A 25,501-nucleotide genomic window follows, 5' to 3' on the forward strand; every position below is an offset into this window, starting at 1 on the left:
GATTTTCCTTAACTTTTTGCACTTCCTGGCAGAGATCCTCTTATCTGTCTCCTGCCTTGTATCTGAGTTTACAGGCATATGCATCATACCTAATCTGCTGTGCTAATGCTGGTGATCTAACTCGTGCATGCTGATAAGTATACAATCACAATGGCACTGAGCTGTGTCCCAGCCCACAAACATCTATACACCTTCATAGACATATAGACATACTTCTGCAATATTGTGAGAACCTTGGGAAAGATGGAAAAATGTTTAGGTTGGTTCCTATGGCTTTCTAAAAGTTGAATTTACTCCCTTATGCAGACATTTGATAACCTCTTCCTTTCATTTTATTAAGTAATCACAATTTATGGTTTGTTATGATTCATACTTAAATCACCTTTCCATTCGAGATGTATACAGATACATAGAGTAGGAAAGAGAGACACTAATCTGTCCAAGAATAGACTAATACTACTCATTGTTCATTTAAAATTAAAGAAGCAGCCAAGTACCTGTGGCTCAAAGAAGCAGATATTAGGAGAATTTGGGTTTGAAGCCAACATAGACAAGTTTTCAAGACCCAGTCTCAACTAATACCTGGGTGCATAGTACTTGTCTCAGTATAAAATATATAAGCATAACTGTCCAAGCCAGCCTGGGCCAAAACCAAAACCAAAACCAGCACAAAAGGGCTAGAGTTTTGTGTTAAGGTAGCAAAGTGCAGCAAGCATGAAGCCCTATGTTAAAACCTCATTATTGCCATGCATGTGACCTACACTAAAGTACTTTGGAACTTCTTTAATATTTCTAATAACTGAACAGGTCTACATAGCACAAGCTGGTCTTGAACTCACAGTCATCTTGTTTCAGTCTAAACACTGGGTTGCAGAAGTAAGAAATATCTCAAGTGATTGAAATGATGACAATTTTAAACAATTGCCTAGAATTGTTGTATTGATTGTTGGATCTTTTCCTTGAATGCTAAAATTTTTTAAATTACCGAGCCAGGCTTTGTGACACATGGTTGAAATGCCAGTATTTGGAATGTTTACAGTGCTCCACAGAACATTATAAAAATCTCTCTTTTTTTTTTTTCCGGGGGCGGTCACAACTGTGTGACACTATCCCTGAGCTTTTTTGCTCAAGGCTAGTCTTTACCACTTGGAGCCAAGCTCCACTTCCAGTTTTTTGTGGTTAAGTGTCACAGATCTTCCTGCCTGAACCCCGGTCCTCAGATCTCAGCCTCCTGACTAGCTAGGATTATAGGTGGGAGCCACCAAGACCCCGGCAAAGAATCCTTTTAAAATCCCTGAAATTGTGAATCTTACTTGCACAAATTATTGTAGCCATGAGAAATAAACTGACAATTTTGAATAGATGTACCTAACAAAAAAAATAAGAATACAGTATATATTTATACTAAATTAAAACTTTATTGAATAAAGAACACTCTCCAGAACACATGATCTGATGGACTAGGTCTACATTACATGCAATGAAGCTGAACCTGACAGTAGTTTAACATGGAATGTCAAACAAATTAGTATTTTTCATTGTATAAAACCATTTATGTAGCTGACGTGAAATGTATGATACTCAGCATTCCCCCAATCACCTGTGATGAGTTTTTAAAAAGGCATTTGAAGATCAACTAGATGTCTTTTAGCAGAGTTGAAATAAATTAGTTACATGTGTATGACTGAAATCTCTTTCAACCTCTCTTGCATTCCAAATAAAACCTTAGTGCAAACATCAAAGCTGCTGGTCATTCCAAACACCTGTCAAATCGAAATATGATTTCTGAATTAATGTGTATTAAGTAAGAAAAAAAAACAAAACCAAGAACATCAGTTACTGCAAAACTCATTTAGGCAAACTCTACAGTCCACACTACGCATTTCTCCTAAATCTCTCACATTAATGACTAAAGCCTGTTTACAGTACTAAAAGTCTATCATTCAAGCATCAATGATTATATTTCAGAAGAGAAAAATCATTTGTTTCAGTAATAGCATTACTGCTACATTCTAAAAAAAAAAAAAAAAGGAAAAAATCATAATGAACAAACTCAGTACCCACAATAGGATACATGGAAGAAATCATTTTAAGGAAAAAAAAATGTGCTCTACTTGCACAGCAGGAATTATATAATGTAAACACCATATTGGCCCACACCACAAAATCCATGAGAAAGGCTTGACTTTGAACATTGTGTGTACATTACTTTCAAATTTGTGTTTGTGAGTTTATATTGCATTTGCTTGTACCAATACCTTGACAAATAGAAACACACTCTTTCTCATACAGACACATGCAAGTGATTTAACTATGGAGCATGGCTTGTTTCCCTGACACTAATGCAAATAATGGTAGATGACATCCCAGCTATTATAAAAAAAAATGTATACAGAAAGCACTCGATGAATGTGAGTCCTGATTGAGGAATGATGGGAAGGTGAAGGTAACATGATGAAGTGGATTAAAGAATGGACACAGAACCGGCTGAGATGCACATGTATGGATAACCTTTTTCTGTGGGCCTTGTCTGAAGTTTTAATTGATACCAAGAATTAAAATACATATGTATATATATAGTAGCGTTAAGTCCTTTGACACCTCTAGGGTCAGGCCTTCAATGTGCAAATTTTAACAATGGAATGTTTTGAGCAGGGACATAAGGACAACCATATCTTTCTAGTTGAAAAATGGGATGTTTTAGGAAGTATTTATTATTCTTGAACAAAGTTCTTTCAGTTTCTTGGTAAAGCAAACATTTTAAAAGATCCATAGCCATAACACATCACCCACACATTCACATACACAGAGCCACTCTTAAGGGTGTGTGTTGGGGGAAGTAGGGGGAGATAAAGCCCTCACGAATATGGCTCTTAGCATTGGAACGTCTTTGAATCCACTACATTAAATACCAACCAGCAGGTATCTCCTTCATCCCCCCTTCCGTTTCCACTCACCTCTACTAGATATCCCACCCACCCTAGTGTATTCTATGTCTTTGTGTTTTGTGTGTGTGTGTGTGTTTGTTTCCAAGCCTTACTTCTAAGGCTTTGAGTACCACCTCCAATAGAACAAAAATGAACACCTAAGGTGCACACACTGACAGCACCTTTTTAATCTCTTCCACAAACTTGAGTGGAACCTTGATGCTCTCCAGCCTGCAACTAGATCTCCAGGTCATCAGGCCGGGGTCTGCTGCTGGTGCGACTGCTGGGTCGGCTGGAAGGTCGCTGGTCTACAATGGCCAGGGGCTGCAGTTCCAGGGCAGCCGTAACTTTTTTAGAATTCTGGTTATCATCGGGGAAATCGAAGGGCTGCGCGTGGGAGTTAGAGATGGTGCTTCCTGCCTGTCCCATCCGGTTTTGTTCTGCGCTGTAATTGGCCCAGTTTTGCTCGCTGGCTTGTTTGTTGTAATTGCGGCAAGAGGAATTGTTTCTGTCACCAGAAATCAGCTTGTAGCCGGGAGGAGACATAGGAGACAGAGGGGCGGTTGGGGAGGAGCAGCCATTAAAATAAGCGTATTTTGGAGATCCACAGTCCTTGGAGGGACTCAGCCTGCCGGCGTTAGGGTGGTAGGGGTCGTTCCTTCCCTTCACCCGATCCTTGACCCCCTTGAAGAACACGTAGAAGAGCTCGATGATGTTCAGGGCAAGGGACACCAGGGACACCACCAACATGAAGATGATGAAGATGGTTTTCTCCGTGGGGCGCGAGAGGAAGCAGTCCACCTGATGTGGGCAGGGTTCTCTCTTGCAAGTGTAGACGGCACTCAAGCTGAAGCCATAGATGTACCACTGGATGAGCAGGAAGGCCACCTCGAAGACGGACTTGAAGAGGATGCTGATAACGTAGGTGCGCAGCAGGCCCCCGCGCATCTTCACTTTGCCGTGCTCTTCAATGCCGTACTTGAACTTCTTGATTTCAATCTGCTTCAAGTGCATCTCCACGTTCATGCCATCCGTTTGGGCCACTTTGAGCTCCTCTTCTTTCTTGTTCAGTTTCTCTTCCTTTCGCATCACATAGAACACATGAGCTAGATACAGCAGGGTCGGTACAGACACGAATATGATCTGCAGGACCCAGAAGCGCACATGAGAGATGGGGAAAGACTTGTCGTAGCACACGTTCTCACAGCCAGGCTGTTGCGTGTTGCATCGAAAGGCAGATTGCTCGTCGCCCCAAGCTGACTCAACTGCTGTCCCCAGAAGCAGGATTCGGAAAATGAAGAGGACAGACAGCCACACCTTCCCTCCAGCCGTGGAGTAGGCTTGGACCTTGTCCAGAAGTTTCCCTAGGGCGCTCCAGTCACCCATGTTGCCTGGGCACCTCCTGAGAAAACACAGAAAGCCAACTTATTGAGCACAGATCGCAAGTCAGCAGTTTCTCTTGGCTGACAAGTCAAACTATGGCAATCATGGAATTCTGCTGCCTTATTTTCAATTCCTAGGTCTCATGCATTTTCTCCTTCCTTCCTTCCTTCCTTCCTCCCTCCCTCCCTCCCCCTGGAACCCCATCCCCCTCCAAGCCAACACCACCTATCTAAAGGGTGAAAAGCAATCTTAGCTTGAAGACTGCTAAGTGTGTCCAAGGCATGCCTAAGCAAAACCCTGTTTGTGGTATTCACAGCACAGAGATCTCAAGACAGAGGCATGATTATGCAGGAACAGATTACACACACCCTTACCTCACAAATGATGATTATCATTTCATTCCTAATTTTACTCTGAAATGTTGTTACCATGGTACACCAGGTATATTTTGTATATACTCTACATTATATTATTTCTACTTTTGTTTTTTGTTATCTCCCTCCTGCATCATTTCCTTTTATTTGAGACAGAATCTTCCTATGTAGCCCAGTCTGGTCATGAGTTCTGAAAGTAGCCCAAATGGACATCAAATTCTCAGTCCTGCCTTAACCTCTCAAATTCTGAGATTACAGTTGCCTTGATTTAAAAAAAAAATCATTCCTGGCCTCTTTTGTCTTAAGCACTAATATTTATATTTCAACAGCTTGTACTCAAGTATGCCATTGAATACCACGTTCTCTGTATAGAACCCTCCTCTAAAATAAGCACTATATTTCAGTTCCCTTACTGGGCTTTGAGCCCTTGGCCTATGTATCCCACTTAACTTCTTAAAGCACTACATGTATGTCTAGGACTCCATCATTGAGGATGAGAAAAGAGGTCTGTAAGATTGACAGTGATCTCAAAAAAGTTATTAAGTGAGTTTAATTTATTCCCTAATGACCATTCATCCTTTTAAATGATGGAGAGGCAGAGAGGGAGGGAGGGAGAGAGAGAGAAAGCTCAAAGACCAATATTTTTGAAGAAGCAAATCTTGGGATAGTGGTGCCTGCCTGTAATTCCAGCACTGGGAGGACGATGCAGGAGATGGGTTGCCAAGTTCCATCTATATAATGAGCATCCATCAGACCAGCTTGAGCTACACATCAACAACTGAACCCCAACAGAGAAAGAGCCCAGGTGATTGTAGAGTTAAAAGGCCAAGGCAAAGCTTGAAAGAAGTCAATTTTGTCTGGATGGATAGTTGAATGGTGAGAGAACATATATAACAAAATAAAAACCCAGCTGAGCGCCAGTGGCTCACAACTGTAATCCTAGCTACTCTGGAGGCTGAGATCTGGAACTGTGGTTCAATGCCAGCTCCCAGCAGGAAATTCCATGACCTACCTCTAACTACCAGAAAACAGGAAGGGGAGCTCTGGTAGAACACTTAAACGCAGATATGCTCATGGACAGAGCTCTGGCCATGAGTTCAAGCCCCAGAACCAGTGTGTGTGTGTGTGTGTGTGTGTTCCTATAATTCAGGAAAAACTAGTCTGGGGATGAAGATGAATAGTCAACAAACAGTTTGAGTGATATCAACATTATTTATATATGATGATGTGTAAATCAGCCCTCATTCTGTTTGTAAAGCACCCAATAATCTGTTTGCATATATCTCATCACATTCCTGCAATAGTAGATCTCAAGACAAATTAAACATATGATCAGACCCAACAGAAGCTGTCCTTTAGTAAGGGCTTTCTTGTTTCTTAAAGTAAAAGATGATTGTGAAGATGCTTGTGGAGGTTCAATACTAAATGCGTCCCATTCTTGAAAATGAAATCAGACTTTCATGATTCCAAGAGTTTCCCATTCAATAGTGCCAGTGTGCAAAAACTGGGTCACTGGGAAGTTCTAAGTAGTGTTTTTTAAAACACACTGGCAATTTAATTGCAATCCCACGCAGTAGTTATTTGCATTAATGAGTTATAGCCTTTCATCTGGATAAAACAGGAATTATCCAATTGGACAGATACCCTGCATCCTGCAGCATGTAGACACCTGTCATTACCACTGTCATAGACAAATAACAGTGTCAAATGTGATGGTTCATCTTGTGGCTCAAGAAAATGCAACAAAAACTTCTTACTGCTAGCTGCTTGTTTACTTTGCCACAAACACCAAAAGTCCCAACAAGTGGTTCTTCTCTTCTCACATCCAGTTTAAAACTTTCATTCCTCGCTCCCCTGCCCATCTTAGTGTGGGAAACAATGGCCTTTCATATAAAGATAAGGAATCATGTTTTACAGAACCCCAGGCCTTGATTTATGGAGTACATATTGCATTCATATCCTTCACTTCTAGATTCCCAAAGGGGCCATGTGCAAAGTTCTCACGCAGAGCAGATTTAACAGCGGCTGGGTAGCCCTTCAGTTACTCCTGCATACCAGGTCAAACCATTTTCCTTTGTTCTCCCAGTGTGACCTGGCTTAGCACTCTTGGTCCTTTCCAGGTTTTTTTTAGGTACCTCACACTCAGTTCCTAGCATTTGCTAACACACATTCCTGGCCCTCCTCAGTCTCTATTTCTACAAGGTGGGGCCTGAGAAATAAGAGTTTTAATTTTTTTTGGTTACTTGTTTAAAGAAAAATCCCAGGTGGTTCTGAAGTAAGGTTTTAGGTCAGCAGGCAAACACTTGATTCCTCAGCACTTTTGGTGTTTTCCTGTTCCAAAGGCTTAGGAGTCCAGGAATGTCAAGAGGGCAGAAAAGGCCAGAGCAGAGCATGTGAAAGTCCACAAAGCTGAGCAAGAGCAGCTACTCTGGGCACAGGGCACAGGGCGCAGGGACCCTCTTCCCTGCCACTATAAGATCTCTGGAGTAAATCTCCAAATCAGAAGAGATCTCTTTAGGAAAAAGATGGAGAAATGAAGGTTAAATGAAGGTAAAATTATTTTTGGAAACTAAAGAGAGATTCGGTTCCCCCATCTTTTTATAATGGAAATGAAGGCAAGCAAAATTATTGTCGGAAGGGGCTGGGAAGGTGGCTCAGTGGTAGAGCTCTTGCCTTGCATGCCTGAGGCTCTGGGTTTGATTCTTCAGCACCACATAAGCAAAAAGAAAAAAGCCGGAAGTGGTGCTGTGGCTCAAGTGGTAGCACGCTAGCCTTGAGCTGAAGAGCTGAGGGACAGCACCCAGGCCCAGAGTTCAGGCCCCATGACCGGACCCCCCCCAAAAAAGTCAGAAATTAAAGTGAGACATGGCCCCCCAATGTTTTATGATGAAAATTAGGAAAGACTTAAAGTCATTCATATCTGAAAGAATAAAACTATGCTTTCTAAAATGCCAGCATCAGTGGCTCATGCCTATAATCCTACTACTCAGGAGGCTGAGATCTGAGGAACAAAGTTCAAAGCCAGTCTGGGCAAGAAAGTCTGTGGGCCTCTTTCGCCTAACTAACTAGCAAAAGGCTGGAAGTAGAGCTGAGGCTCAAGGGTCTGAACTCTAGCTAGCCTTGATCAATCGTATAGTGCCCAGGCTCTGAATCCATGCCCCAGAAGGGGCACAAGAGAAAGAAAGAGAGAAAAAGGGAAAAGAAGGAAAAAAGGAAGGAAGGAAGGAAGGAAGGAAGGAAGGAAGGAAGGAAATCAGACTATGACCCATTCCCGCCACCATCCTTGCTGTTGCCTGATTTCAGCCATCATCACTATTTTGCTGCCCCAGTCCACTGGGCACCCAACTTGCTAACCTAGTTTTGAATCAGCTCTGTTCCTCCCACATAGCTCTTTCTCCACGAGTTTCAGGCCTCACTACTTTAGCCAACTTTCCTGACTACCAAGTAGAAAACAGCAACATCCTTTTACCGGTCCTGACACTTCTTATTTCCCCTTGTCCTACTTTTTAAAACAACTCTCAGAGCGTATGATTTATCTGCAGTCCACTAGGGCTTATTGCTTACTATCTTGCTTTCTTCAGTCAGAATGTGAGCTCTGTGAGGGAGTTAGTTCTGTCCACTAGGACTTAAACCAAGTAAGAAATGCTGTGTAAATACTTGCTGAATGGATTTGTAACTAAGACTGTAACATTTTCAGATGACAATTACTCTGAGAGCACTGATTGTTGAAACAACACTTGACATCATTCCTGACTAAGCAATAGGATTGAGTGAAGTAAAAACACATTCAAGAAAAGGCGTTTGTCATTTCTAAGATGCGGTCCTGATGCTGCTAATTTTTCTTGTCCTGCACATTCTGACTGTAACACGTTTATTGCAGCCAAGGACATGACTGCAGAAAAACAGTTTAAAATGTGTCCTTCAAGGACAAACAAGATGAGAAAATGGAAAGAAGGAAAAAAGGGGGACAAAGGTGAAGGAGGAGAAGGAGAGCTGGGGTTAACCCCAGTTATAGAACATCTCCACACAATGTATACCCATACAGCAGGTAGCGATTTGAAACCTGGAGGGAAAAAAACACCCAAAACATTCCCTCTGCATTAGATAACACCCAACCTTTGCTTCTTTCTGCCCAGAGAGCTGAAGCTCAGCCTAGGTCTGTGGTCTATCAAATCTATTCTGCGTAAACATCTACTCTGTTTAAAGTCCTGCCTGATTAGTCTCAGATTCCGTGCTAAAGAGCTGACACACCTTTACATTCCTGAAGGTTTTTGATGAATTGCTGTTGTTTTTTTTTTCTTTCTCTCTGTCTCTCTTTTAGGGGATAAGAATTGGGAAGTAAGATCAAAACACAAAACTAGGACCCAAGCAAGTTTTCCTTTTCCTGGATCTCCTCAGTCATCATGTGTATACCATCAGTTTCCACAGGCCAAGAAGAGAGATATAGTGAAGGATGCTACTCCAAAAGGTGGTGACCAAGAGACAACTCAATTCCTCCACCAACCAAAGTTTGTTAGCATAAACTTAGGGGTGCCACAGGAAAAACACTTAAGTCAGAAGCTGCAGACTAGAACATTTTTCAGCAGTGACTGGGGTTAACTTCAAAAGCTCCCCTAACTTCTAGCTTCCATTTGCATAGTCCAGTCATTTGTAATCCTATAAACAAACACACCCAGTATGAAGCTCAAACCCAAAGTGAATTGTTTAACAGTATTCTTCTCCTTAATGCACTCTGATTAAGAGAACTCTTGTATGTTGAGTGCAACAAAGTTCAGCTAAGATCTATGGAAGTCAAGTGTCAGTAGCTCACAACTGTTAACACTAGCTACTCAGGACACTGAGATCTATCCGAGGATCAAAGTTTAAAGCCAGTTTAGGCAGCAAAGTCCATGAGACTCTTATCTCTTTAATTTACCACCAAATGGCCAGAAGAAGAGCTGTGATTCAAGGGGGTAGATCACCAGCCTTGAGTGAAAAAGCTAAGGGATGGCACCCAGGCACAGAGCTCAAGCCTCACTATGGGTACAAATAAATTTGTGGGGGAGGGGGCGCCTACCCCATTTATTTAACATATCTCTTCTTTACCAAAACAGCAAGTGAAATGACTTAAAAACATATTTAAACCAAACAAAGGATGCTTGATATAAACCCAGCTAGATGGTGAATTTAGTAGACAGTAAAGTGAAGTGGATAGTTTAAGCAGTTGAGACTAACTTCTTATATAGCCAGGGCGGCCTTGACCTATATGACATTCTTCCAATTCCAGCTTCTTCCTGGCTAGGAATTAGAGGAGTATACCACCAGACCTGACTGGGTTGTTTTTCTTAACCTGTACTATCTTTATTGAAGGTTGTTGATATCCTTTCCCCTTTCCAGAGCTCAACTGGGTTCACTTCCAACACAGGCAATTCAAAGAGACTCTTGAAGGGAAGTCAAAATAACAGGTTTTAATCACTAGTGACTTTCCTTTATCATTCTCTTCCCTCAGGCATATAGTTTCTCAGGTTCTCACCAAGCTAAGCTACACTGTGGTAACCCACAAAATAGACTATCAGGAGCTCTCGTCTTTGTCAAGGTAGGAATTGCAAACACCCAAGCAGCAAAGTGACCTTGGATGTCTAGATACTTGCTACAGGGTGTATTTCCTGAGGGAGAGTCACAATGGAAAGAGGGTGAAACTCTGTGGTGATAAACCTAAAATTTTGGGACATTTGAAATCTGTTTAGACAATGGTAGACAAAGGACAGGTGGCCCCTGTATGCGATTGTGAAGCACAAAACATTTTACCATCTGGGAACCACATTCCAACAATGCAGAATTCAACACAACACCAGGACAGAATGTGCCTGTGGTGACTGGTACAATGTTTTTTAATTCAATTTGACCTGCCCCAAAGCACTAATTAATCTATCTCAATGGGTATTTTTCATGGAATTGGCACGCTGCATCCTTGGGAGTGTATACCTCTCATGAGATCTCCCTTTGCAAGACTTTATAGGCTTTTATTCTCAGCAGTTCTTGCATAAAAGTAAATAAATAAATAAACAATAAAAATCGAGCTTCTTCCCGGGAAATTCTGACAGTTTTAAAAGTGTTTCAGCGGGAGAGATTCAGCGTCTTTCTCGGTATTACTAACTTGGTTTGGGCGCAAAGGAAATTAACTCCCATCTCTGAATAAAGCCAAGGGGAACCCTCCCTGCACCTTAGTTCTCTTCTGACCTCACTTTTTGTACAACTGTGGGGGAGGGTGGTAAAGGGAAGCTCTTCTGGGGGAGGGAAACTGAGTCTGACACGGGTCAAGGAGAGATCGTCGCAAAACCTGATCCACCCGCAGCCCGGCCTGCGTGCGGTGAATCCCAGGACCCAGGGCGCCGAGTCGCAGCCAGGAACTCCGGGTCTGAGTTTTCCAGTCGTGCACGGATTCGCTCCAGGACACGTTTCAGGGTCTTCCTTCCTCCTCCACCCCCGCCTCGTTTCATTCTTCGGAAGTTTTAAGAACTTCCAGAAGCGTTACAAGTGCAATCTAGCAGCAAGCACCACAACTCCCAAAGGTGTTCAGACTCCCTTCCCCGGGGTCCCGCAGGGCGATCGGGAAGAAAATGAGCCGAGAAAGCAAGAAGGCGAGAGGGGAGAGGGACCGGGCCGGGGTGTGGGGGAGATTGACAGCTTTAGTTACGTCCATCACGGTAGGTCCCACCGTTTGGCCTCGCCCCTGCCGGCTTCCCTGCAGAGGCCAGTCGGGGACCCGAGCGGATTTGGAGATGGGGGGCGGGGGAGGTAGGCAGCTGCAGCCCCCGAGGCTGGGGCCGCCAGGGGCTCGGGAGGAGGTGGCTAAGATGGCAGGAGGCGCCCCGTCGAGCTTTCATTTTAATTCTCCTGCTAGAGTTCTCGGGGGGCCGAGCCTTCCGGCTCCGGGGGGAGGAGGGGGGTCACAGCAAGCAATCCAGTCCGCGGAGAGAGACCCGATTTCTACCGGACCCTGGTCGTGCACGGCTGCGCGGGTGGTTCACACCATCAGTGGCCACCCCCCCTCCCCAAACAAACCAAAACGCAACCAAGATCCCCTAACAAAAGCGAACCCTTCTTAAACAGCACAGACTAGTGGAAAAATCCTCGAACGAGCCGTCCTGCCCCCGGGCGCGCCGAGCCCGGCGCAGTGTGCTACAGGTTCGGACGGCCCGGCCAGTTGGATGGGGTGGGGTGGGGGTGGGGAGATGGTCGCGGCTTAAGCTTGGCGCACATTTCTTTTCCCTCTCCTTTCTAGGAGCTGGCCTTTTAGGAGATGGTTTGGGGGGACGCATCCTAAACGCCTGCTCTTCCCCCCCATCCCCCGCCCCAGCACCCCCAAGTAACCACCCACCACCCGCCCGGGCTCCCTCGGCCCCCAGGCTGCCCAACGTGGACTCCCAAGCCCGGCTGCGGAGGCTCGGAGCCCGGAGCCCCCTCCGCGCGCCCGGGGAGGGAGACGGGCGGAGAAGGGGACCACGTGGACGTCAGCGAGCCGCACGCTGTAACAAAGCGCTCGCTTACAAAAGAAGTTTGCTTTTCAAGGCTGCGGACATCCATCAAGTTTTCCGCGAGAGAAAGCACCGCGGGTCCAACACGAGAGGAAAGCACGCTAGGCAGATTTGCACTTGGAAGTCTTTCTCTTTTTCTGTAAAGTCCATCAGACTCCCAAGCCAGGTCCCCACATTCCTCCCTCGCACCCCACATCCCCGGCCCACCGTGAGGACCACCGACCCTCATTCCTGCTCCCCAGGAGGTAAGCACAATCACGCTCCCAGACCGAGAACCCAAACCCCACAGCGGAGGCTCTTCTGAGAATCGGCAAGGTTAGAACCTTTTACCTGTTGCATCACCACCAAAAACACTTAAAAAGAAATCAAAATGGAAATTCCAGTCTTCCCCTGGAACCCCCAGAGCCCCCGAAGTTCGCTGCCTGTACACTCAAAAGCCCAAGTTAACGTGGAGTTACACGTGTATTAAAGCCAAGGAGAGAAAAGTTGGGACTTGAAGAAAAAGAAACGAGTAGGTAAAGGAGGGTTTAAAACACTTACTCTCTCACTTAAAAGGAGTGAAGCGGGCGCGCCAAGCCTGGAACTCCTGGGTGGATGAGATACCAGAGGAAAGGCAAGTTCAGACACTCGGACCTGTCTATTTAAAGTTTAAAAGTCTGCTGCCGTTTGGTGCTTTCCTCACGCCTTCCCCCTAATGAAAGAAAAGTGCTGATACCTCGTAAAAAAAAAAAAAAAAGTTTTTTTCTAACTTGGAGCACTGAGCTTTTAAAAGTTTCAAGCCACTGACTCAAGTGGAAGGAGGGGCTAGGAGAAAGGGGAGGGAAGAAGGCGAGGCGGGGAGGAGGCCGGGGAGCCTGGGGCGGGAGAGGAGGCCAGAGCTGAGCAACCAGGTCACCATAACGCAGTTTCCATTTGCTGGGGAGAAATAGATACACATATACATAGATGTTTACATATACGCATATATATGTATAGATACGTAGCATTAGAAACATGGACAGCCCTACCGATTCAAACCTGCTGGTTTTAGTCTGGCCAAAAGACCAAGACAAAACTATGTATTTTAAACGAGTAAGTTTTCTTACATTTAATACATTAAAAATGGAGGAGAATAGCCAGGAGGAAATTATTCCTGGAGCAGGGGATGTGAAGGTTGAGGTGGACAAATATCAAAGGCCTGAAGTGCCTTCAAAGACACTCGTGTGTGTGTGTGTGGGGGGGGGGTAGATCGCTACCCAAGCCAGCCTCCTATTTCTTGACTTGTTTGTCTTTTTGACTCTTTCTGGTTAACAAAAAGGACCTCAATAGGATAGACTCTATGTCTTCTATTACAGACACCCTCTGTGTAATGTTTTGACTAGGAAGTGTGGGCCTGTACAAAATCTATTGGGAACTGAGAATTTATATATCTCAGCCTGGCTCGTCTGGCTCAGCACCCTAACATTTCAATCTGTAGCCAGATGTCAAGCTTTAAAAAAAGGAAATCAAATGCAGACCCTACTGGTCAACTTATGTGGAGGTGGAATTAAGTGAGACTCAAAACCCTTCCCCCTCCTTAACATCTCCCCCACCCCTAGCTCCTGGCTAGAGTTCTGGGAAAAGGCATTGTAAGCTTCCCTGACTCTGTCTCCAGGACTCTGCATTAGGGTTTAGAACGGCTGAGTCCTGTGGCCTGTTTTTAGAATGGGCAGCTTGTTTGCGGACTCCAGGTCACCCCTGCAAAAAAGTCTGAGGCTGGACCACTCCCCAATAATTTTACTGAATTGAGGACATTGTTCTCTAAAACCAAAGCAAACTCATCTGGACTTAAAATGACTTGCTCTCACTCATACTAATATCAGAAGAAAAAAAAAAGAATGGCAAACATTTCCTAGTAATAGGGAAATAACTAGTAGGTCATCTTTCAGATGTACTTTTGAGGCACAATCTCCCAAGGGTATGTTTCTCTTTCTGTTAAGGAAGGAGAAAAACAATGTGATACAATGTTATAAATTGTAATCTACTAAGTCTGACAGGATCAGCAACCCACTGTTTTAGACTTGTATTTATGCTGTCTTTACTTCAAATTAATCTGTTATTTGGTCTTTACTATAAATTATTTCATACAATTCGGAAGCTATTCCTGAGAAACAGGATTTTTACTATAAGAAAATATTCTCTTCATTTTTAACATAAAAATATCTTTCTTTTTGGCAGTAAAAAAGGAAAAGAAAGTGAAAAAAAGGTTGTTTATACCATCATTCAAAAATACACTCCAAATTCAATAAAAGGAGGCAAAAAAAATCAATACTCTAAATGCTATAAAACTCTGTGTGTGTGTGTGTGTGTGTGTGTGTGTGTGTGTGTGTGTGTGTGTGTGTGTGTGTGTGTGTGTGTGTGTGTGTGTGTTATTACTCCTGGGGCTTGACCTCAGGGCCTGGTCTAGGCACTGCCCCTGAGCTTCATTTGCTCAAGGCTAGCACTCTACCACTTCCACCTTTTACTGTTTTTGTGGTTCTGAGGAATCAAACTGAGGAATCAAATCAATCATGCATGCAAAGCAAGCACTCCACCACAAAGCCACATCCCCAGCCCTATGAAACAATCTTGATAGAACTTAAAGACCTAAATAAATAGAAAGATAACATTTTGAAGAATTCATTGTTATTAAGGTACTAGTATTCCCACATCCACCTATATATCTGCATAATACCAATGAAAATTTCAAAAAGACTATCTTTGGAGATATGTATGTATATGTATACATATATATGTATATGTTTAAAAAATATTCAACATAATCTCTCTTAGAAAGCTTGTCTCCAGAGGAACATTCTACTGTTGTACGATGAACTTTAAAAAATGTGTTTTCTCATCATCTCAGAAATGTGAATACTTACCCTATCATTCCTTACAATAAATATTGACTTTACAGACAGCACCTTCTCTGATTGCCAGGCCTTGACTAGGAAGGTTTGCTTTGAGGAAGGAGGAATGGTCATTTACAGCCTCCTACAGGTCTCCCTGAGAATCCATCAGGGTCAGGCCTTCATCTCTTATCCGTGTTGTTATGTACTTTGAGCAATGCACAAAGAGTAGACTGCTTTTCAAAATTCTGAGCAGTAATAGAAACCTAATTGAATTAAACCAAAATAAAATCCCTTGTGTTTCAAAATTCCAGAAGTTGGATGCTTGTAGTTATATTTAAAGATATTAAATTCCTACTTTACACAAACCTTGCTAGAGTGAGTATTCTTTTTTCAATGAATAATATAAATACTTTAAAAAATGGTGTCAAAAGGGGTACAGTGGTGTATGCCTGTGGTCTGGGTTACTTGGGACTTGAGGCAGAGGCATCATTTGAGTCCAGCTGTTTGCAGCCAGCCTGGGAAATTGTAGTGAGGTCTTAAAAGAAAAAGTGATTGTAGATTAGAGGATGGAAAAAAGACTGTTGTAATGGAAGAAAAGGGAGGGGTATTCAATTGAGTTAGAAGGCTAGCAGGAAGGAAAGGAAAGTAGAATGGCCAGCACTTGATGACAGGCTGAATGGGCAGATGAGAACAAAGAGGATGTGGAAACTGGAATTTTAACTGGCAAAATACACTGACACACACAGAAAAGGGAAGTTAGAGGAAGGCATAATCTGCTGAATGAATAGAATGATTTCAGTTTGATTTTCTTGGATTGAAGAATAGAAATATCTAGGTAAAGCTACCTGACTTGCATTTAAATCACAGACAGTGGACTTCGGGTTAAAACAAAGGAGGAGGCAACAATGCTTGATAAGAAATGTACCCATTATCTTGCCCTTGTAATTGTAACTCCTTTGTATGGTATTTTCACTATAAAAAAAAAAACCCTGAAGATTTATGACACAACTCAGATAATGATTGTTAAAGCTATAGGTACAAATAAGATTACTGAAGAAAAGAGGTGGGGCAGGGTGCCCCAAAGACAAAACCCTGAGCTTTATTAGATTGCCTTATTTCACCAGGCAAAGAGAAAGAATGCCGAAAGAGGGAAGGCCATGTCCAGAAAGGGAAGGGAGTGTATCATGATTAGAAAGAAGTCTGATTTATAAGAAAATGATCACTTGTTCTAAGGAGCAATGGCCAGTTAACTCTGACAGGAGAGTTAGGTCTCTTTTAAAGCAGAGTGATTGGAGTCTGTGAAGAAAAGGAAGCACAGGTCTGGAGTAGAAGGAAACTACCATTTGGAGGTAGATTCTCCTAGTGGTTGAGCTGTCATGTGATAGAGAAGAATTGAGGCAATGCCGTATCTCGGGGAGTTGGGGCGGGGGTAAGGGATTCAAACGGAACTGAGGAAGAATAGAAAGATTATCTTAGATCTCAGGTCCAGCTTGACTTTATAAATAGATAAGATGGAATTCTTTTCTTTTTCTTTTTTTTCTTTTGAGACTGAGTCTCTGCCTTGTACTTCAAGCTAGCCTAGAACTCAGGATCTTGAGATTCCAGCCTGAGGGGGTAGGGGTGGGTGGGTGGTGGTGCTAAGGGTGGGCTACCAGTCCTCTCTGTTAGCATCAGAATGATTCTTTCTGGGAACAAATTTCAATTTTAACTAGTACTTATTGATCAGTCAAGAAGGAGTAATGAAAGTGAGCTTGGAGCTCAATTAATGTGGAAGTTTTGATGGGTTTAGTTGGTCCGACCAGCAGAAGTGTTTCACTATTACTGTTGGCCTTTGGCTGGCCACAGTTCTTTCAGAACAGTTAAGAATTCCCCTGCTATTGCAAACTATTATGACAATGTGTTTTCAACTCAGATGAAGTCTAATTTTCTTCTTGAAAGTGATTTGAGGATCAATGCTTGACTTCACCTGGGGAAAATCTTAACAAACTTTTATACCCTGTATTTATCTCCAAGGGACACTCCATGAAAAATTATACAACAAAAGCAACAACAACATGCGCTTGTAAAGGAAAACACTTAATTTTGCTTTCCTGGACTTTGTTTTTTTGGATGGGAATGAACCTGCCTGGGGATATGTGGATAAGTATGTCTTTGGCTCCACCTTCTGGACGGAGTGAGAATAAGTATTGTGAAAAGAGGTAAAAATAAATGACTATTTCATCTCTTTATGTGAAATTTGCTTAATTTTTGTTATGTCACTTGTGAATGGTTACATTTATTTATATTCTTCATATCTCAGGAATTATGTTAGCTACAAGTAAGGACATTTTTTGTTATCTAGTGGAAAATCAGTATTGGGGTTGACTTTGATTTTGAACTTACAAATTTTAACAGAATTTTGGGAGAAAACTTGTTTTTAAGACATGGCATGTGCTCTTTTTCTCTATGATTCCACAGTGGAGCACTGTTATGAAGAATCCAGTGAGTGAGTCTGCCATAGAGACAGAGATAAAGGATTGGAATCTGAAACTCTTCATTTTATACAATTTTTAATTTTGATTATATAAAGAGAAACAGCCACTGAAGACCTTGACCTGATCATGACAACTTTGTATTTATGTATTGAAATGTCACACTGTACCCCCCCGAAGTCTGTACAGCTACTAGGTGTCAATTAAGAATCTTCAAGAGGGCTGGAATGTGGCTTAGTGGTAAAGTGCTCGCTTAGCATGCATGAAGCCTGGGTTCGATTCCTCAGTAGCACATAAACACAAAAAGCCAGAAGTGGCACTAGGAAAAAAAAAAGTGGTATGAGGCTCAAGTGGTAGAGTGCTATCCTTGATCACAGAAAGGCTAAGAGATATAGTGTCCAGGCCCTGAGTTCAAGCTCCAGGACAGGTGGTGGGGGGGAGGAAATAAAGAACCTTAAAGAAAATATTTTAAAAAGAATGATACAATGTTTGTACCCATTGATGGTCTAACTAAAGCCTGGCTAGCCAAGTATTTTATGTCTGCTGAGAATCATCTTGACACATGAGAAAATATATAATATTTTATTTTAGAGCTGATAAAATAAGCATTATTAAGTTATTTAAAAATCATTCAGTATGATAGCATTATCATCTTTAGGTTTGTCATTGTCCTGGAAAATTAGAAAATATTGAGAACACCCTGAAAGTGGAAAGGATTCCTTATGTGCAGAATTTCTACAAACAATCAGAAATGAGAGCAAATGTATCGTTAAAATAACAGATGCAATTCTGTACATATTTATTTCATTGGAGCCAAGATCAGCCTTCTCCTTGCTTCAAAAGTCAGCTGAGATAAAAATTCCCTGAATGAAATATTTACAATGCTAGGTTATAGTACCACTTAGCAAAGTCGTTAAAATGCCCTCCTGTTGTATGTCTAAGTCTGCTTTGCTGTGCAGGAAGAGGAACCTATGGAGACTTTTACACAGTACATACTCTTGATGAGCATCGCTCAACTTAATAGAGTTTTCATGTTGGGGAGCATAAAACAGCACAAGTATCTTTAAGAAATCATGTCTCATAGTGACTGTAAATTGCATATGGATTTTTTTAAAATGTCAGCTTCGGCAAGAGGTGTAGCTTAGCAATAGAGATCCTACTACCTAGCAAGGGCAAGGTCCTAAGTGTAAACCCAGTAATATACCACACACACACACACACACACATCCATATGAATAAGAAAAATCTATAACTTTATATTGCCTTAAGCAAGCCTTCAGATTTTTCACTGTTAGCAGCAGGAAATAAATGAGTAATGTCTTAATATCAGAGCATCATTGGTAAAAATGAGGTCCATGATTATCATAGCAGGTGTCCTGTGCTGAAAGCTTTTTGTAATTTTTTTTTAAATTTCTTGGAGATTCATGTAGTCAGTTACAACAAATTACTTGGACCATGGTCAGCCCAGTATGAAGGCAGAACAGCATTATGCATGATTTATAATTTCAAGACTTCTGAAGTTTCTTCAGACCTAAAGCATCTTCCATGGTTAATAGAATCTGGATTTCTCCATGATTAGAGTTCCTGATTTGGATTAAGAAGATATTGTCATCATTTTTGTAGTGGTGAGTGTGTGATTGGGATTAGAATACTACATTTTTTAGATAGGTACTCTTCAACTTCAGCTCTTTTTGCTTGTTTGCTTTTGCTTATGCCTTGTTTTGCTTTATAGTTGTTTTTTCAGATGGCGTCCTGCAGGGGCTGGCCTCTTGACTGTAATCATCTTTCTTGTACCTCAGGCTAGGCTGAGATGTCAAGTATGCACTACCACATCCAGCTGATTGGTTGAGAAGGGAATCTCATCTCAACTTTTTGCCTGGGCTACTTTCAAAATACAATCTTCCAGAGCTCCACTTCCCAGGTAGCTGGGATTACAGATAGGAACCAATAGATCTGATCCAGACATTGTAAACTTCTAAAAATAGAAGAAGTCAAAAAGAAATAGAAGTGTAACCTTGAAAAAGGCAAAAACATAACAAAAATTAATTACTGTGGCTTATAAAGAGAATTTCAATGACTGGGATATAATTTCTAATGGAAACATGGAGAAAAACTGAGAGGAGACTATAAAATAACTGAGGCCAATTTGGTGTACCATTTATATGTTCTTTTCAGTACTGAGAAGTCAAGTTGTAGCTGGGCACCTGTGGCTCATGCCTGTAATCCTAGCTACTCAGGAGGCTGAGATCTGAGGATGACAGTTCAAAGGCAGCCTGGGCAGAAAAGCTTATGAGGCTCTTATCTCCAATTAACCATCAGAAAACTGGAAGTGGCACTGTGGCTCAAGTGACAGAGCACTAGCCTTGAGCTGAAGAGCTCAGGGACAGTGCCTAGGCCCAGAGTTCAAGCCCTACTAAAACAAAACAAAACAGTTGTTATGTGAAAACTGTTCCTTCCTGACATCAATATCAGCTTGAATAAAATAAATCTTATTTATGGTTTGGATGCTATAATAGGCTTTCCCAAGAAACAGAGCTAGTAGTAGTAGCAGCAGCAACAGCAGCAGCAGGAGGAGGAGGAGGAGTTGTTGTTTTGTGTGTGTGTGTATGTGTGCGTGAGTGCGCACATGTGCATGTGTGCGCACATGTGCATGTGTGTGTTTATAAACCAAGAAGTCCCATAACCTTCTATCTGCAAGCTGGAGCCCGGGAAAGCCAGGGGTATAATCCAGTCAGAGCCTCACGAGTGAGAGCCACAGGAACTAATGGTACAAATTCTAGTCTGAGTCCCCAAGAAGATGAAATGCTTCAGCCCAGCAGACCTACAAAAAGCAGAAGGAGAAAATCTGTTCAGGCTCTCAGTGGATGGAACATTCCTACCAACACTTGAGGTGACAAATCGTTGAGTTCAAATTCTGATCTCATCCAGAAACACTATGTTGGCCACGACCACAAATAATGTTTAATCTGGGTCTATGACCAGTCAGGTTGATACAGTTAACAATCTCAGGAACTTATGTAACAATCATTTATTAACCATCTTTTTTTGTTTTTTTTTGGGGGGGTCCAGTTGTGGGGCTTGAACTCTGGGCCTGGGCACTGTCCCTCAGCTCTTCAGTTCAAGGTGAGTGCTCTGTACAGAGCCACTTCCGGTTTTTTTTTCTGCTTATGTGGTGCTGAGGAATCGAACCCAGGGCCTCAAGCATGCAAGGCAAGTGCTCTACCACTGAGCCACCTTCCCAGCCCTTATTAACCATCTTGAACTAACCACTTTGCCTAACTTATTTGGTACTCATTATGGAGTGTTGATTCAGTTCTTAGGTGATAAGATCACCTTTCATGAAAACTTCTCTATTTTTCTTCTTTCTGTCTTTTCCTGCCTTTCTTCTTATTATTTGTATATTAGTTTTATTATCTTCTTTTTCCAATCCTGGGGCTTGAACTGAGGGCATGGGCACTGTCCCTGAGCTTCTTTTTGCTCATAGCTAGCACTTGAGCCACTGTTTTTTCTGTTTATGTGGTACTGAGGAATCAAACCCAGGGCTTCATGCATGCTAGGCAATCGATCTACCACTAAGCCACCTTCCCAGCCCTAGTTTAATTTTCTTTAAGTAGTTGTACAAAGGGGTTCCAGATCAACAAGTCAGTTTGTGAGTGCAATGCGTCATAATCAATGTCACCCCTTCCATGTTCTCCCCTGCTCTCTCAACCCTACTCACTCCTCAGGTTACCTTTCATTTTTTCTTCTCTTTTTTAATAGAGTATATTACTATGAAAGCAGAATTATACCTTAAGGGAAAGAGTGGGCAGTTCAGGTAAGAACTGAGTTCCTAAAGACCGTTCTTGGAGTGAGTGGGCAATTCAAGTTAAAAATGATTGCTTGGACAAATCGTTTAAATAGGGATACAGGTGGACCCATTGCAACAATGAGATGTAGGAGTCGTTATGTCGAAAAACAAACTTTACAACTTGGGGGTGGGGGGGTTGAGGGGGGATGATGGGAAGGGGAAACAAAGGAGGAGGCAACAATGCTTGGTAAGAAATGTACTCATTACCTGGCCCATGTAATTGTAACCCCTCCTTACGGTATTTTCACGATAAAAAAAAATGATTGCTTGGGATCTACCAACTTTTGTGTTTTTATCTAACAGGGTGGAGTTGCTGTGTGACTGGAAACTGCCCATCCTCCCCAGTGGTCACTGCCTAGAGGCAGTTGGGTTCTAGGAAGCATACACAGAGCATTTGATCCTCCGGGTTCTTCCCGACTCACCTTCCCTTTCTTGGTTTAACCTTGACCTGCAGAGTAAACAGTCTCCATCAGGAAAGGGTAGCCCTTCTGTTAATTGTGGGTCGTGGGCGTGGATTGGAGGGGATAGGTGATTTGAAGCCGGGGATGCTTCCTCATTCCTGATTTTGACTTACCAGCTCGGTATCAGTTCTCCAGAGCTCAGAACTGAACTAATTCCCAAGGCAAGGTCAATCTAGACGCCTCCTGCGGTGGGTGGTGGAGTGGGCCTTCTGGGTCCAAGTGAGAGTTGTTCCCATTGTCTCAGGACAGGGACGCTCTGTAACCCCTTCTGCAGATCCATGTCCTGACACCAAAATGTTGCTTGTGTTTGGGGTGCTGAAGATCTTACTCAGTTTTGGGGCACAGGGCTAGCATACCACCCCAAGTGCAATGAAAGGGCCGTCTTTTTGTTTGTTGCCTTGAGGCCTCACTATATGGTCCTGGCAGGTCTGGGATGAGATCTTCCTGCCTCAGCCTCCAAAATGCTGGGATTATAGTCGTGTCGACCTGCACCTGGTGGCAGAAACTTCTTTTGTGACAGAAATAATGTTATTCCATTGGTATTTGTGTTGTAGTAGGTAACTTCAGCTGTCAGATAATCCCTATACCTGTGTTTGCATGTGCATCCATTTAGGAGTCAATGATCACTCTAGTTTCTTAAATGTATTTAAGGAAAGTTTTGTTGTTGTTGTTGCTAGTCATGGGGCTTGAATTTGGGCACTGTCCCTGAGTTCTTTTTCTCAAGGGTAGCGCTCTACCACTTTGAGCTACAGTACCACTTGTGATTTTTTGGAGGTTAATTGGAGATAAGAGTCTCACAGACTTTCCTGCCTGGGCTGGCTTTGAACTGCAATCCTCAAATCTCAATCTCCTGAGTAGCTAGGATTACAGGTATGAGCCACCAGTGCCTAGCCAAGGTCTTGTGATTATAGCTAGTCTATAAATGCTGATTATCAATAATGTCAGCCAAGTATACTGCTTTCTAAACTCATTGTGGTGGTTAGCAAACAGATAGTTTTACAGACTTGGATGCAAAAGCACTTGTAGTCTTCCCTGAGGTACCAATGTGTACCCCATAGGTATTTGGTTATAGAATCCAGCTATTCTACATGAAGCTTAATCTACCTATTTATTGTCACTGGAGGATGGAAGAGGGCTTCCCTCAGCTTCACAATTTCCACACAAAATCAAAGGTCCTGGTCATCCACTAATATAAAACTTTTCAGAATGTCTCACAGGCGAGTGTCAGAGTCAGGCATTGGTGGCTCCCACCTGTCATCCTAGCTACTAAGATGGCTGAGATGTGAGGATGGTGGTTCTAAGCCAGCCCAGGCAGGAAAGTTTGTGACTCTTATCTCCAATTAGCAATCAAATAGCCAGAAGTGGAGTGTGTCTCAAGTGGTAAAGGTGCTAGCCTTGAACACAAAAGCCCAAGAATAACATCCAGGTTATGGGTTCAAACACCAGGACTAGCACATACACAAAAAAAGGGGGGGCTGGGAAGGTGGCTCAGTGGTAGAGCGCTTGCCTTGCATGCTCGAGGCTCTGGGTTCGATTCCTCAGCCCCACATAAGCAAAAAGAAAAAAGCCGGAAGTGGCGCTGTGGCTCAAGTGGTAGAGCGCTAGCCTTGAGCTGAAGAGCTGAGGGACAGCACCCAGGCCCAGAGTTCAGGCCCCACAACCAGACCAAAAAAAAAAGAAAGAAAGAAAGAAAAAGAAAAAAAAAGGACAGTCTCACAAGGTGAAACTTTTAGTGAGGACTTATTTTAATATAACAAGAGTAAAATAGGGAGAAACAGAGAATGAGAAAAAAAATTTCCTGCTCCCCATGTAGGAAAGAAGAGTTAAGGATTCAAAATGGTGGGTCCTATATGTAGCTTTTCTACTTTTTGTTGTTGTTAGGGATCGTGGGGCTTGAACTCAGGGCTTGGATGCTTATCCTGAGCAATTTTGCTCAGGACTAGCACTCTGCCACTTAAGCCACAGGGTCACTACCAGTTTTTTCTGGAGGTTAATTGGAGATAAGTGTCTCATGGTCTTTCCTGCCTAGCTGGCTTCAAACTACAATCCTCAGATCTCAGCCCCTTGAGTAGCAGGATTACAGGTGTGAGCCACCTGCACCTGGCTGCTTTTTTACTTTTTTGACATGGGCAAGTACATGTGGTATAGTTTTGGGTTGGGAGAATAGGTGAGGCTTATGGAAAATCCAGATAACCATTAGAACTTCTGCTTGCTCTTTTGCCTTTCATTCTTTCCATCTCTACCCATTCATAAAAAATTTCCAGATTTTCACCATTTGAAAGGAGAAGGCAGATTTAGGTATCCTCTCCTATATTCCAATGGAGCTGAGAGGTAGTCCATTCCTAAGGCTCCTAATCTTGTAATTCAGCATCCAAAGGTAGGTATAGCAGAAGGGGAGCTTAAATGTTTTTTCAGTTAAGCTTAAGACTACCTAGCTCAAGTTTAAACTTAAGTTTAACAATTTCAGTTAAATTAAAACTTCTGCCGGGTGCCAGTGGCTCACACCTGTAATCTTGGCTACTTAGGAGACTGAAATCTGAGGATCGCAGTTCAAAGCCAGCCCAGGCAGGAAAGTCCATGAGACTCTTATCTCCAATTAACCACTAGAAAATTGGACATCTTGATTATACTTATCTACAAAATGTCAGCATATTTTGTGCGCAAACTATATTCTGAAATGTATCCAGCTTTAACAGACATTTTAATGAATTTACCATTAAGCTAGTTAGGACATAAAATCAATCTTCATTTTGGACTTTAATTAGGAGATGGAAACTGCAGTTTTGGGTTTAAATTCAAGAAACTGTTATTTCTTTCAGTATTTCTATGGCTTTATTTATAAGCAATCCTGATGAACTTATCCTCAAAGAGGTTAAGTTAAACTATTTTGATTTTTGAGTGGTGGACAATTTCTAATTTAAAAATAAACAAATGTGGGATTGGAGGCATGGCTCAGGTGTTAAAGTTTCATATAGAGAGTTCAAGTCCTGGTTTCAGATGGAAAAAATAAAGACAGAAATACTAAATCCTATTTATAGTAAATACTTAACAAGTTTAACTTAAAAAAAAAATCTCCATAAAAAGCTGGGTCCCAGTGGCTCACACCTGTAATCCTAGCTAGTCAGAAGGCTGAAAAGACTCTAATCTCTAATTAACCACCGGAAAAACCTGACGTAGCTCTATGGCTCAAAGTGGTATCATGCTAGCCTTGAGAAAAAAGAGCTCAGGGATAGAGCCCAAGCCCTGAGTTCAAGCTCCACACCTGACAAAAAGAGAAAAAGAAAAAAAGGAAAGAAAAACTCCATAAAGCTATATAATTTATAAAAAATATATAAACATATTCTGTTGTCCTTGCTCTGTGTGTGTGTGTGTGTGTGTGTGTGTGTGTGTGTGTGTATGTGTGTGTGTGTGTGTATGTGTGTTGATTCTGAGGCTTGCATTTGGGAACTAGGCCCGATCCCTCAGCTTTTTTGCTCAAAGTTGGCACTTTGCAATTTGAACCACAGTTCCACTTCCAGCTTATTTTTACTAATTGATTACAGAGTCTCAAGAACTCTTCTTCCTGGGATATTTTTTAACTTTGATCCTCAGATCTCAGTTTCTTGCGTAGCTATGATGACAAGTGTGAACCACTAGTTGTCAGCTTTGTCCTTAAGAGTATTTTCACTCGAT

General features: G+C 42.4%; 1 protein-coding gene across 1 annotated transcript; it reads right to left on the minus strand.

The window, feature by feature from the left end:
• Positions 1-1,404: 1,404 nt before the first annotated feature.
• Positions 1,405-12,925, minus strand: Gja1 (gap junction protein, alpha 1, 43kDa). The gene is made up of 2 exons (XM_013035116.1): positions 12,742-12,925; positions 1,405-4,329 (listed from the first exon to the last, which is right to left on the minus strand). Exon 2 carries the CDS (start codon positions 4,311-4,313, stop codon positions 3,165-3,167), a length of 1,149 nt encoding a protein of 382 aa, XP_012890570.1. The 5' UTR covers positions 4,314-4,329; positions 12,742-12,925; the 3' UTR covers positions 1,405-3,164.
• Positions 12,926-25,501: the final 12,576 nt, after the last annotated feature.

Source organism: Dipodomys ordii, unplaced genomic scaffold (genome assembly GCF_000151885.1).
Source record: "Dipodomys ordii isolate 6190 unplaced genomic scaffold, Dord_2.0 Scaffold204, whole genome shotgun sequence".
Classification (NCBI taxonomy): Eukaryota; Metazoa; Chordata; class Mammalia; order Rodentia; family Heteromyidae; genus Dipodomys; species Dipodomys ordii.